We start from the raw sequence: 11,862 nt of genomic DNA, 5'->3' as shown, positions 1-11,862 counted from the left end.
GAGGTAGCAGGGAATGTAAACAACCAAGCCACCTGCAACCTTGAAAAGTCTTGTTTATGGTATAGTAGAAAAATATTTTGACAATGGATGTTTTAGGATTTTAGCCAATCACCCCCAGGGGGTGGCTGATCCTTTGTCCAATTGGACTGTGAAGAAAAAAGTCTGTAAAAGAGTTTGTAAAATAATTAAATATATCAATCTTGCTGCACAATTCCTGCCTGCTGGATCTTCTCTCCTCCTCCTCCCTATGGCTGCAGAACACAGTGATATACCCTAGGGCTCAGGACTACGGTAATACTCACCTCAATATTTTATTGTATTCCTGGTTCATTGAAGTTGTGATGGCCAGTCCTTAGCTAGAAGAAGCTGGCATAGTCCTGGTATCTGGCTCACTGAGTCAGCACGGTATAAAGTTGGGGCAGAATGTGACATTGCATTTTATATCTGAAAACATTGCAAAAATGGCCTTGACAATACATATAGGAATATTTTATCAATATAGAAACTATTTACATGATGAAGTATACATCCTAATCAGAGACGAATAGCTCCTCATTAGTGCAATATGTTGAATTTTTTGTGCAACATAAGTTGATCATCTTAAAATAGCTCTGTGCAATTTAACTATTCAAAAAAGTCAGGTTTTAAATGCTGTTCTTCTTCTGACACAGAGCCACATAAAAATAGGGAATACAATATTTGAAATGTATCATTGAAATTGTAACATCTAATACTGTCAGATGGAGAAAGGCCAACATAGTTCGCACACCATAGCACCTATTAATAGACCTGACTCCCTTTTGCAATGTCAGCTGTAACATTAATCCTTGTTTTAAATCATGTTATCTCAAATATCAGCTGCTACTAGTTGTACAGTTCCCTTTCAGTTTATATCAGAGAGCCCAATGGAGTCTTTTGAAGGACCTAGTCAGGTTAACAGGGCTAACTTATTGCAAGTCCCCACTGGAAATAATTCCACTTCAGAGGACGAAGATGTTAATATTGACATTAAACTTCGTTTCTCACCACGTCCCCGAAGACGGAGTTCTTCAGCTTCAGAAGAAGAAGAGGTAGATACTCCCACCAACATCTCAAGAAAAGTTTCATTTGCTGATGCATTTGGGTTTGATCTTGTGTCTGTTAAAGAGTTCGATACCTGGGAAGTTCCTAATACAGGACAAGAAAATGATACAGAAGATGAAGTTTTTCCTCAGGATGAATATTTTTTCTCCCAGCAATTTACATTACCTGCTTCTCAAGAAGAACTTTTACAAAAAGTACGAGAGCAGAAAGTAATGTTGGAGTCAGTCCTTCTCCTGCCTGGGATTACCTGTATGAACGGCATTATACGAGTCCTCAATGTGTCCTTTGAAAAACAGGTGTATGTTCGAATGACATTGAATAACTGGCTCAGTTATTATGACATCCTCGCAGAGTTCATGCCTAATTCTTGTGGTAGTGAAACAGATCAGTTTTGCTTTAAGATTTCTTTGGTGCCTCCTTTCCAGAAAGATGGAGTTAAGGTGGAGTTCTGCATACGCTACGAGACATCAGTTGGTACTTTCTGGGCAAACAATGATGACAAAAATTACACACTGATTTGTCACAAGAAAGAAACTGTGCCCAAGGTGGATAATAAACCCCAGAAGGAGGTTACAGATAGATCTCTTAAAGGCTGCTTAAAGACAACACAAAGAAGGTGAGGTTACACCTTAATTTTTGGTAATTTAGAATGTAGCTGACTAATTCTGACTTTCTATGTGTGCGTACTCAAGTCAAGACTGCCCATGTTATTTTCTACTATTTTACCTTTTTTTTCTAAATGAAAAATTAGACAGAGACTTGTTTTCACTAAAGGGTTTGTATATATCAGCCAGTGGTTTTCTGCAGACAGATTAGTTTGGGATCATAATTTTATGCATGCCATTAATTTTAAAAATAGTGTGAGGGTCTGTAAACCCTCTGTGGGCTGTCTACCAGTTCTGATCTCTGTAGGATATAAACTGAGCTGACATCAGTGGGATCTTTGTTCTAGACCAAGGTAGCTGTACAGTTAAAATACTTTGCATCCACTTCCTTTGTAAGTCAACAAAAATTTAAACTCAAAACAAAAGCTGGGTTTTCACACAATTTATTTCATGGTTCTTTCTCTACATACAATTATTAAATCAGAAATAGCACTGGTGGTTCATCAAGCAGAAGTGGATAACTGAGAGAAGAATCCAGCAATTACAATAGCTGGTACAAACTTTCCAGCAAGTCATTGGGCTATTCTGCAAGTTGTATATTAGGGCTATAATTCCTTTTCCCTGCCACTGGTTGATGCTTCTGTTTCACATATGGTGAAATGAAGTATGTTTTATAAGGCAGGATCAGTAATATATTAAAGAAAAAAATACATAGAATTTACCTTGTATATGCTGTTCTGATTAAAAGTAATATGTTAATTATAAAGTGGCAGTTGTTAACTTTTACGTTAATCACATATAAAGAGAGACACTTGGGAATAGTAACTTTTGGCTTCCTACTGTTTTTAACTATGTTCTCTCTGTTAGCAAAACAATCTTGCATGCAAAAATCTAATTTTCAATTATTTCCCCCCCCAAATTTGGGATAAATCAGTTGAACTTCTGCAAAACTAAATCTGTATTTTACCTGTAATGTCCTTTGCAATACTTGGATGCCAGAACTAAGTTAATGTTGGGTTTTTGAATTTATGTTGGGGTTTTAGTTCCTATTCTTTCCAAATAAGACAGTGCTGTTCGATTTTGCTGGTGCTCTTCCACTGGAATGAACTGGGAGGAATGGGGGAACAGAACTTAAGTGGTGGTGGGAGCTTAAGGAAGAGGGAGACAGCCAGGGCTTCCTCTGTGCAGAACCTTCGTTCCCAAAACCAGACTTGCTGTGCCCGGAGCTTCTGCCAGCCCTAATCACACATTAGCCTTGTGAGGAGAGGTGCACAATACGGCTTAGTGCCTGTATCCACACCACAGGGTAGGAGCTGCCCAAAGGCTAGCCCGAGGCCTGGTTCACAGCCAGTCCACAAAGCTCTCCTGATAACTGTCCCTTGGGCCAACTCTGGAGCCCTCATGATCATGCTTCCATGAAGGAACATCCCAGTATGTCAGAGCAGAGGGAACGATACTTTTACATGTTCTGTGGTCAGTTCCTGACATTTGTGTCTGGTTTTATACATCAGTTCTGTCCTTTAAGAAGCATCACATGACCTGTTCTGGATAAGTAAGATAGCCTGAGATACCCTGCAGCAGGGCTGTGATATCAAATACCACAGGCATGTGCAGGTGGTATGACTCCAGCCTGAGTTCAGGTAGCCCACAAGGAACAGAGGATGGACATGGAGACTTGAGTGTCAATTTAGTGAGCCCTGGGTTTCCAGATGGTGTTAGGAATAACCTGAAAATTTAGATACCATTGGCATCTAAAGTCAAATGACTCCTAAGTGTTTAATTCCCTAAAGTTTGTTGTGATATGCATAGTGCTAGCAAAAGTTGTAGAAGCCTTCCTTCTGGGAGATAGTCTTTTACATGGATATGCTAAATGATTTATGTGTAAATCACTCAGAGAGCTATTTTAAAAAATAGGAAATGAGATAACGTCTTCTTCTCAATATAAAATTACTTTGTCTCTAATCAGACTATGAAGTTGTCTTCTTCTATGTCAGACTGAAGAGGATTGCATATGTGTGCATGTGTTTATACATACATACGTATGGATGGATGGATGTATACATGAATGTGTATATTTGTTCATATAGACACATATACACATGTATGTTTAAAATATTTAAACCAAAATGGTCAGATTCTTGTCTGCACTAGGATCTGCTACACATTTCTGTCAAACAGTTAACAAGCATGCACTTTCAAGATCCTTTTAAGTGGCAGAAAAATGTACAGAGACCTTACAGTAAATGCAAAAATGAGCTGAAAGTATCTTTGGAATATTGTTTCAGTGGTCACCAAGGCTTCTGAAAGACAGTTCTGGCAGACTGTAATCCAGGACTAATTTTATGCTACAGGGACTTCATTGACTTCACAAGAGTCACAGCTTTTACCAGTGTAAATGAGGTCAGCATCGGGGCCTTTTGTTTCAGAATAACTAAGATGCCAGCTTCCATTGCTCACTTGTTTTTCAAAGTGTCTTTGTACATGTTGCCCCTTTGAGTGAGGAGGAACACCCTGCAGACATCTGCAAAAGTACCTCATTATTCTCCTTCAGACCCTCATTAAAACTCCTTTGCTTTGATATCTCAAAAAAAGCACAAAAGAAACAAACCCTTCAAAATTGGCAGTGAGGCTGCTGATGTGCTGTTACTCCTTCATCTCCTGTTGAGCAGTGCTGCCCATTTACCAGCTCTCCTCCACCAGCCCGTCTCTCTCTCTCCTCTTACTTTTAGTTTGGATGATAAACTCTGCAGCGTTTATATGTGCTACGCTGGGTGGTTATAGAACATTTAGCAAAGTGGGGGATGGTCCTTGACCATAACTAGCTTGTCATTGGAGTTGCAGCATTGCAAATAGATAGGAATAAAAGCAATTTTATCTATGATTCTCACAATAAAGTGACAGGTAGGGAACATTGCTATCCGTACCCATGAGTTGGACATCTTAAATTAAAGACTTCTTCATAGCAATCTGAATAGAAGGATCATTTAAAAGGACACTCATTTAGGCCTCTGTTTCAAATTTAGAAACCTGTAATAGCATTTTTATTTTTTTTTTTTAACTCTTGGCTCTGAGATATTTGTACTTTCTCTTAAAATGTGCAATTTACCTCTGCAGTTAAAAAATAAGACATGAAAGGGTCATGTCTTTTAAGCAGAGAGTCTGATCCACTCTAGGGCATACTTGTGCGGCTCATTAAATGTCATTAGCAAGGATTAGTTGTGTTAGTTAAGTGAAAGGAATGATATGCACTTTCAGAGAAAAAAGTTTTGTATTTTAGTGGGGAAACACAATAATATGACTATTTCAAGTTACCCTTAAGAACATGGTCCAGGACTAAGTTGAGTGAATGAGGGCGATAGGCTGACTTCTGACACCATTATTAAGAAATATATAAAAAAAATGGACTTAACCCTCAAAAGTTGCACGTGAAAAAAAATATAGTAAAAAGCAAAATTGCATCAAATAATGCTGAAAACTGTCTATATTTGGATATTCAGAACCACATCACTTAAAAGTCTGCCTCTTCATTTCATGTTTCATTTGCTTTTGCTTCCATGTCTAGGTATGAACAAATAGTCTTCTCTTAAAATTTCAGAAAGTATTTGGTTCTAGCTGTATTTTAACAACCTAAAATTATTTCCTCATAAACTTTAACATTTTTTGTGGTTTTCAAAAGTCTTCAAAGGATTTGTTCACAGGGACAAAATACAGTTTGGGAAAATAATGTTTAAATTAATTAATTTATGCTTTGGTCTATCTGAAAGTGTTTGCTTAATTTGTACATAGTGATAAATATACTTCAGGAGAAAAACTGACCCCTAAAATTTTAAGAGTGTCACTGGAAATGAAAAAGCTTCTATCAATAAACAGGCCTAATTTCTATCCTATTTATGTAAATGTATATACCTTAAAAAAATTATTAATATATATTTATATATATAAAAGAAAAATGTAAATTAATTGTATCAGCTCCACTCCTTTCTCTTTTTTTTTTTGACTCCCATGCTTTTGGGATATGGATCATGATTCCAAACATGAATTTTTCCTGGTCCTCAGATTTGGACCACGTGATTCTATTGCGGGCACCAGGCTCCTGCCTTGGTCTGATCAGACAGGAAGTGGTTGGCTGTTGTTTGAGGCAGACTCCTGCAGATTATGCTGAAAGGTGCAGTGATAAAGTTATGGAAGCCATATCCCCTGTCACTGGTGGTGCTACATCCCATTTCTGTGCTTGGCCCTGGTTTGCCATCTGTCAAGAGCAAAAGAGCCAGGAAAATGGCTGATCAGCATGAGAATTGTTTTACAAAAGGGTATTGTGTATTTGGACTCCTGTCCTTCAACAAGGGGAAGGCTAGTATTTTTGTAATAACTGTTAGAGTTATTCCCCCTTAGCTCTCTGAGCCCACAAATATATCCCTCTGAACTGATCCACAAGTGTATCACTGTGATCCAGCTGATATTGATCCTATGCTTTTTTTTGTAATTGCTAGACTGTACCTTTTTTTGAGTAGTAGTACACCAATTCACTTCCCTCCATAATGCCACTTTAAAACACAACACAGAATAGGGCAATGGCTCTTACAAGAGCTGTTCTATGTACAGTGCACAAGAGAAAGAAGAGATTAAACCCTCCATGTCTGTGGGCCGCCAATGCCAAATTTGACAGCATAAATACTAAATGGTTTCTAAGCAATTGCCAGTGAGAAAATTTCTTCTGTGCGTGAGCACTTTTTCTTCTTCAGTTGCTGACCATCTCCTTCCTGATGGGAGGCAAAGGAAGTAAGTTGCTGAAGACCAAGCTTGGCAAGATGGCACCATGCTCAGTCAGTTTTCCCAGGCAGATGGCAGACCAGTGCCTAGGCTGCCCTGAGAAATGCAGTTTTGCTTCAGCTCCGCTTGGCCTTTCCTACAAGCTCATGATGTGATTAAGAAATGCTAAGGCTTCTGACAAAGATGCTTGGAAATAGTCTCTCATGCACTTTGCTATGAGGAACAACTGTATAATTCCCAGCTGGTCTGTTTAAAGTATGGCATTTAAATTATGTTTCCTTTTAATCCTTGCTCTTTTGATTGTGTGTCACCACAATCAGGAAGGGAAAAGAAGAGCAGAAAAGGTGCTAAAACACATCTTCTTTCTGTACTTCTGTTTAATCTCAAGGTTGTTTCTGGCATTTTAAGTCATGAGTTACATCTTGATCAGCATACAGATATGGGATTTGACTAAAGTTTATTGCTATTAATAGGAAGTGACTGCAGTCACTGTTTTTACCAGGAGAGCAGCTGCTAGAGAAGCTATCCATTCACAGGGAGCCAGATAAGAGGAACACTCCTCTCTCTGTGTTTAATTTGACTTAGTATTCCCAGACCTTCTCTTGCCTCCTGGTCATTGCCAGTTCTTCTCAGTTGTAGAATTAGGTAGGATTAGCACCAAAATAAGACTTTTCCACATACTTGAAGACTATGATTATCAGGGACACAGGGTAATTATTTAAGGTGCTCTAAAATATTTTATTCAGACAAGTGGGGTAAAAGCAAGCTTGGAACTGAGTTTGAGTATTAGGAGTTGCTTCTTAATAGCAATTCTGGAGTTATCTTTTGATGAAATTGCTGCAGCCTTACTCTCCAAAGTAATTTAAAGTAAGCTAAGATAAACCACTTGAAAAATATTCTGTAGAGAGCAATACTACTTGGCCAGAAACTATGCTCAGTGGTTTTTTTCTCTCTGTTTAATCATAATATTTCAAAATCTGGGCATGCATACTATTTGAAATATGAAACTTATTAAAGACCCTAAATACAGATATTTAGGTGAATGGCTTAGGTCTTTGAATGCTATCACAGAAGTGTTAAAGAAACAGGTGGAAGATATGGATGTGAATAGTATGCGCAGACAAATAGACACAGTCTTCCCGTACTTGTGGTCACCTAATTGGAGAGTACCTGAAAGCTGAAAACATGTCACATTTTTGCTTTTGATAATTGTAAACTGTGCTACCCATCTGCTATCCATTTATTGCACTAGAAATATTAAAAGAAGCTTCTAAAATGTAAGGGAACAACACGTGAAAATAACGTTGCTGTACTGACAATCCTAGCATAGTATTTACTATGGAACTTATTAGTATTGGTGGTTTCTCGTTCATTTCCATGATCTGCTTTAGAAACTGCTCTTACCAATACTACAGAACAGAAATTTGTGTTCTAATGTGTGGGAAATATTGGTCGCTATAAAGCTTTTTCAGTTGTTTGCATGAAATCATATAAAACCAGTGCTTTGTAATCTGGGTATCATTTCTCAGCCATGATAAGTACTTGTATTTTACATGCATTGCTTGGCTTTACACTTCTAAGATTTTTTTTCAGTTGCTACAATTTCATCAGCTTATTTAAATATGTCAATACTGTAACACTATTATGACTGACTCTTAGAACTTTTCAATTCAGCAACTGGCTTGATCCTGCAATAGGCACAATAAATAATTTAATGAACATCAGGAGTCTCACTGAACTTTGTAGAATTCTTCATGTGTAAAACTATCCTTGAATGTTAGTATTTACAGGACCAGATGCTCTTTCAGATTGCTGGTTAAGGACCTTTGGAAAAATAGAACTACATTGTTAAATGAACTCCTGTATGTTCAATGATTCTTTTGTTTAGGAAGATACCTATTTTGCAAATTGAACCAGGCTGTAAATGACCATTTCAATACTCTCTCCTGTCCACCATTCAGGTACTACAGTTCATAAATGTTCAGTTGGAAAAAAAATTGTTCCATTACATTCAACTTGACTTTGCTAAATGTTAGTCTTGAAAAGATGTTTAAAGTTAGTGCAACATTAGCTGAGAGCACTGGAGTCATATTTAATCATTGCATCGACTACCAGTGTCATTTGAGCTGTTTATTCTGATTATGAACTTCAAGCTGTGATCCAGTCCCACACCACAGCTCTGAAATTGAAGCAACAGATTCAGCAGCAGTGTAAGTCCAGAGAACCAATTGCCCATGGTGTTTTTAAGATAAAATGTGGATTATCTTCTCACCTACAAATGGTGGAAAAAATGGTCCAAACGAATACTTTGAAAGTTAAATTAAGTCCCTGCCTTAGGGCGAAGGAGGGGGTAAGACCTTTTAAACACCGTGGGAGAATGTTAGAAGTGGCTATTTGATCCCTAGACCTTCAGTGACACACACAAGAAAGTATTAGTTGATATGCCAAAGCATAATAGGGGGCTTGGTTTTCTGAGTCTTTCCACTCTCCTCCTGATTTGTGAAACCAGCTGATACTCTAACACTAAACCTGAAGATTTATTAGTGCTGGTTACTAACTGTAGTCCTAAAGGGCACTGAGCTACACAACTGAACGTGAACTAGGCAAAGCTGGCAGGTTTTTCCTACCTTGCACTTAGGTGCACCAAGTGGATTGGCATTTACATTTTGTTTTGACACACAGGTGTTGTCCCTGCAATAACATTTATAGATGCTGAGTGATAAACATAAGATATACTAGCCTGAAACACTTCATGTTATGGTAGAGGGCCGGGGAGTTTGTCAGTCTCCACAGCTACCCTAGTAAATCTGAACCAGTGTCTCCTAGGTTTTTTCCATGTTTTCTTGATGGAAATATTGATACCTATCACACAGCTGCTTTCTTGCTGTGTGGTAGTAACCAGGTGGAAAATGAAAATAAGGTTATAAAAGTCTCTTGTCATGATAACACCTGGGATTTTTATCCTATTGAGATACTTATTGAATTTACAGCTGCATTCCAAGGTTTAGATCATAGTTGCCCTATCTCAAGAACAACTGTCTAAGGCTCATTTTTGTGGTCACCCTTTCTGTTCTCCTCCCCAGGGTTGCTGTCTGTGTCTTAGTCTCACCTGACTACCATCTATCTCTCTACAGTCTATCTGAGGCACTTATCACCTTCTTGTATATGTGCCTCAGCATACTGCAGGCAGCCTCTAGGAAAATACTCTCTTCTGACACACCAGGAGGAGACTGCTCCTTCTCTATTTTTCCCATGTGAGATTCAGAAAAAGACCAGGGGCCACATGGGTTAATGTTTTTCTCCTCTCAGATTTATCCAAAACAGACACAACTTGAAAAGTTTCTCTCCTCCAATCTTTTAAAGCAGTGGGAGAAAGAAGCAAGAGAAGAACAAAGGGACACTACCCCCAGCTCCTTTCTACACCACCATTTTGATATTTGGTCATGCCTCTTCCAGACAAAATAGCAACCTATGAAGCATATCCTCTGACATTAGACCAAGCCTAGCCCTCAGGAAACTTGACTCCTACTCACCTTTTCCTCTTTTTCAGCATCTCAATAGTAAGGTCCTGCATTGCTAATTCACAATGGATCTCTCAACAGACTTTCTAACACTGCCCTGGAGAACATTTTTGAAAGAGGTTCTCTGTTTATGAAATACTTCAGCCCATTCTGTCAAAGGATTCAATGAATTTTCTGACCAATGCACATATAAAACAGCTGTGTAACACGACTTCTGAACTGGTTTTGCTTCAACATTGCTTCATGGATATCATAATAAGGTACAACAATCATGACAGAGCTGTGAAAAGGTCTCAAAAAAGTGGCAGTGTTCCTGTTTATGATTTCTGTAGCTTAATTTGAGGTATAACTGACATTATGCAATGGGCTCTTCTGCAGTCTTCATACCTATACTCATGAGATTTGGGGATAGACAGTGCAATATTAAAGGTTTGAGCCTGGCACCAAACTGGTGTTGGGCTCCTGGTTCAGACTGGATGGCACTAAAATCTTCAACTGGATGGATATACACCTTTATTTTTAAAAAATTGTATTAATGTTTTGCTATTAAAACTCAAGGTCTTTTTTAATGAGCTAGAAAATAAAGACTAATTTCTTGGGACTTTGTTTGCTTTGAGGCAATGATTATTCTCATCCCAAGTCAGGCCAATGCATTTTGTTCTGTGCCACCCATGTCCCTGCTTCAATCATAAACTAAGACTGAAAAATGAAAATATTAGTAATTGGAAAATATAATCCCCTGGATAACACCAATTCAATAATCTTAATAAAAATAGATTTATTACAAACATTGTCTGAATCCTACTGGGAATTATCTTTGCAGGAAAAAAGCTTGAATTCCCTTACAGCTGGTCTCTTGATCAATTTTCCCCCTTGATACTATTAATCATCATACCATATATCACTTATTCAGAGCATCTTTTTCAACTTTGCTTTCCAAACTTCTTTTCTATTTTTTCCTTGTGCAGAAGTTAATGACAGTCCTTTATTGTCCATTTCCAGGCTCACCTTTTCTCCTCTTCTTGTGACAGCCCCTTTTCTTAGGTGAGAAGACAAAAACTAAGGGGTATTTCCTCAAGGTGGAGAAATACCACCTTGGTTAATATTGTCTTCCTCAAATTTCAAACATTTAAGTAGAGGTTCTTTGTGGCACTGTTTTCATTCAAAATGCTTGAGAAGTCTGCTTGACTGACTCTCCTGGAAATGCAATCTTCTGTTCCCAGGGTAGTTTCCAAGCGGCTGCTGCAGTGCCATCCTCCTTTGGCAGCCACCAAATGCCCTCACCGACTGCTCTAATAATGAGTGTACCACATCCTCTCCTGCCTCTGCCCTCTATTTCCTGACTATCCACAAGGAAGCTAATTAGTGTCAGTCCCATTTGTTGGGTGACACCTATTTACTAAGAACTAGATTGAGCCTTCTCTAACACTGCCGATAGTTGAAGGTCATATAAGAAAATCCTAGATTTGTAATAAGGGCTCCTATTTTACATACAGCTTCATTTTAACAGGATAGGTTGTAATGGCAATATTTTAGAATATATTCAGTTATTTCTACTTAGTGTTCACACAGCTATTCATTTATAGATGCTGATGTTGTCTGCAGTTTTTGCTTCTGAATCTTTTCCATTGTGGTATCAATCAGTTTTGAATTTAACATTGTTTTAAATTATTGTTTTCTGCATTGTTTACATTAAATTATTTTTCTGTTGTGCTTCTATTTTTTAAATACCTCCTGAAAAAAATTAAACATATAAACAGAAAGCCACGATACTGCCACACACAACCTACAATAACAATGTTATGGTTCAGGCATGTATAACATGACATCTCCACAACGAGGGATCATTTGAAGCCAAAATGCTTTTAGGTGGGAATTTGCCA

At 38.0% G+C, this 11,862-nt stretch overlaps 1 protein-coding gene across 1 annotated transcript in view; it reads left to right on the top strand.

Annotated features, from left to right (window-relative positions):
• Nucleotides 1–732: 732 nt before the first annotated feature.
• PPP1R3A (protein phosphatase 1 regulatory subunit 3A) overlaps nt 733–11,862 on the top strand; it is a 34,332-nt gene continuing 23,202 nt past the window's right edge. The window contains exon 1 of the mRNA XM_082279914.1: nt 733–1,699. Within this exon, the coding sequence (XP_082136040.1) occupies nt 840–1,699 (860 nt within the window). The 5' untranslated portion in view covers nt 733–839. The remainder of the gene's footprint in view (nt 1,700–11,862) is intronic.

The sequence above is a fragment of the Coloeus monedula genome (genome assembly GCF_965178545.1).
Source record: "Coloeus monedula genome assembly, chromosome: 4".
Classification (NCBI taxonomy): Eukaryota; Metazoa; Chordata; class Aves; order Passeriformes; family Corvidae; genus Coloeus; species Coloeus monedula.
Note: the sequence above shows the minus strand (reverse complement) of the source record. Positions and strands in the feature narration are given on the sequence as shown.